Source organism: Plasmodium reichenowi, chromosome 5 (genome assembly GCF_001601855.1).
Source record: "Plasmodium reichenowi strain SY57 chromosome 5, whole genome shotgun sequence".
Lineage (NCBI taxonomy): Eukaryota > Apicomplexa > Aconoidasida > Haemosporida > Plasmodiidae > Plasmodium > Plasmodium reichenowi.
This window is the reverse complement of record NC_033650.1, coordinates 588,547-591,046: the sequence shown is the minus strand read 5'-3', so window position 1 is coordinate 591,046 and position 2,500 is coordinate 588,547. Positions and strand designations below refer to the sequence as shown.

At 15.6% G+C, this 2,500-nt stretch overlaps 1 protein-coding gene across 1 annotated transcript in view; it reads right to left on the bottom strand.

Annotated features, from left to right (window-relative positions):
• Window positions 1–380, bottom strand: part of PRSY57_0518400 (cytochrome c oxidase assembly protein (heme A: farnesyltransferase), putative) — a gene marked incomplete at both ends in the record, with an annotated part of 1,785 nt that extends 1,405 nt beyond the window's left edge. Inside the window, one exon of the mRNA XM_012906252.2 lies at window positions 1–380. This exon is cut by the window's left edge and continues 1,405 nt beyond it. Within this exon, the coding sequence (XP_012761706.2) occupies window positions 1–380 (380 nt within the window).
• Between the last annotated feature and the right edge of the window lie 2,120 nt (window positions 381–2,500).

Genomic DNA, 2,500 nt, shown 5'->3' with positions numbered 1-2,500 from the left:
CCTTTTATGAGATATATATTTCTAGGATCACCTATTTTTTCTTTAACATGTATCTCTTCCATATTCTTATCCATATCAAGAGGATTATTTTTTCTCTTTTTGACAATATTACGGGAACAATAATATCTTTTCCATAAGTATGTTAACCTCCAATATTCTTCATTCTTAACATTTCCTACATTTTTATTAAATAAAACAACATTAACCTTTTTCCCTATATATACACTCCTTTTTGGTGAACAACAAATAACTGAAGAAGGTACATAAAAAAAAAAGTATTTATTTAAATTCCTATTTATAATATAATTATCAAAATGTAAATAGCTTTCCACTTTTTTGTTTAATACACACTTTTGACCAAGTGAATAATTTTTATTCATTTTTTTTTTTTTTTTTTTTTTTATCTTATATTTAATAAAATGATTTCTTTTTCTTATTTAATTTCCACCCCTCCCTTAATGTGATATTTACATAAAAATGGTAGAATAAATGTGTAATATCAAACAAGCGTATTTAACATTTTTTTTTTTATTTGAAAGGTATAACAAGTTTTTAAAAATAAAAATAATATATATATATATATATATATATATATATACAACTTTTACATATTCTTTAAACCTTCAAATATATAAAAAATATAAAATTTATAAAAATATGTTTACAACAAGGAAAAAATAAAATAAAAAATTCAGCAATTGCTTATACATATAAAATTTCCATTATATATACTTCAAAATAAATACATTTGTATAAATAATAGAATACATATTCATATTAATTTTTGATATGATATGATAACATTTTTTTCTTATTACACAATAAAAATAGAACAAATATTATTGTAATATTTCTTTAGCATAAATATGAATAAATGAAGGAAAAAAAAAAAAAAAAAAATACACATATATATATATATATATATATATATTTGTTTACATAGTTTCCATTTATGTGGTGATAAGCAATTTTCATTATATTTATTATTTTACAATATTATTTTAATATCAACAAATGAACAGACCAAAATATTTATATTCATATATTTATTTATGGATTATATAAAGCTTAGCATCTTTCCCCTTTTCCTTTATATATATATATATATATATGGACGAAAGAAAAAAATTATGTCTTCATAAAATACATTTTTACAACAATGTCTCTTTTTTACAATTTTTTTAAATATAATAAAATGGATTAATTAAAATATGTATCTAAATAAATCTACTGAAATGTTGTAATGTTTTATTTTATAGATAATATATTTAAAGGTATATACGAACAATGAATTGTAAATTATAAACAAAAAAAAATAAAGGAATTGAAATTTATTATTTTTTTCCTTAGAAGATTCATATAAGCCTAAATTGTTAAGATATCTTTTTTTTCTTTTTTTTTTTATACGGAAAAAGAAAATATGAATTTTGATGTTTCTCCTTAATATATAAAGAGAGAAAAAATTATGTTCGAAATATATGTACACATGAATATATTATATAAACAATTATATAAAATATATATATATATATATATATATATATATATATATATTATATTTATTTAATGATATATAGTAATTTATTCACACAATTGGCACACCTCATAATATTATTTTCTTAATTTGATTTATATTACTGTCCTATTTAATTTGTAATTTCTCACATTTTTCTCTTTCATACATATATTTAAATTCATTGTATATTATAATACAAAATAATAAAAGTAAAATAAAGAAGATAGGGAAAAGAAAAAGGGAAAGGTGGGGAAAAAAAAAAAAAAAAAAAAAATAGAAAAAAAAAATAACTTATTATATATTATTTGTTCAAGACTCCACTCTATTTTATTTTATAAAAATTTATCATAATTTTATAACAGCTAAATTGAGATAAAAAATATAAAAGATAAAAACAAAATAATTAACAAATAAAAATATATATATATATATATATATATATATATATATATATATATATACATAATTCTCACATGTATTATTATATTTGAACATATATATATTTCAAAATTTTTATTTTCCTCATTTCTTGGATATTATAAGTTAATAAACATATATATACAAATTATTAACTTTAATAATTTTATTTCATATGAACATATAAATATAAGTATTATATTATATACATAATAACATCAATATATAATTTATATAATATATATAATTTTTTTTTTTTTTTTTTTTGGGGACTTTTAAAAAATATAAATTTCACATTATTATATAAATATATATATATATAATATAATATATATTATTATATATGTATAACTTAATGCATGCGAAGGACTATTATTTTATTTATATATATATAATAATATTATTTATATATATATATATAATATATAATGTAATATATATTTAATATTTACTTATATATAATATAATATGTTTAATATAATAGTATGTATAAGTATAATAATAGTAAAACATATATATGTATATAAATAATATGTATAAATATATTTAATATATATATATATATAT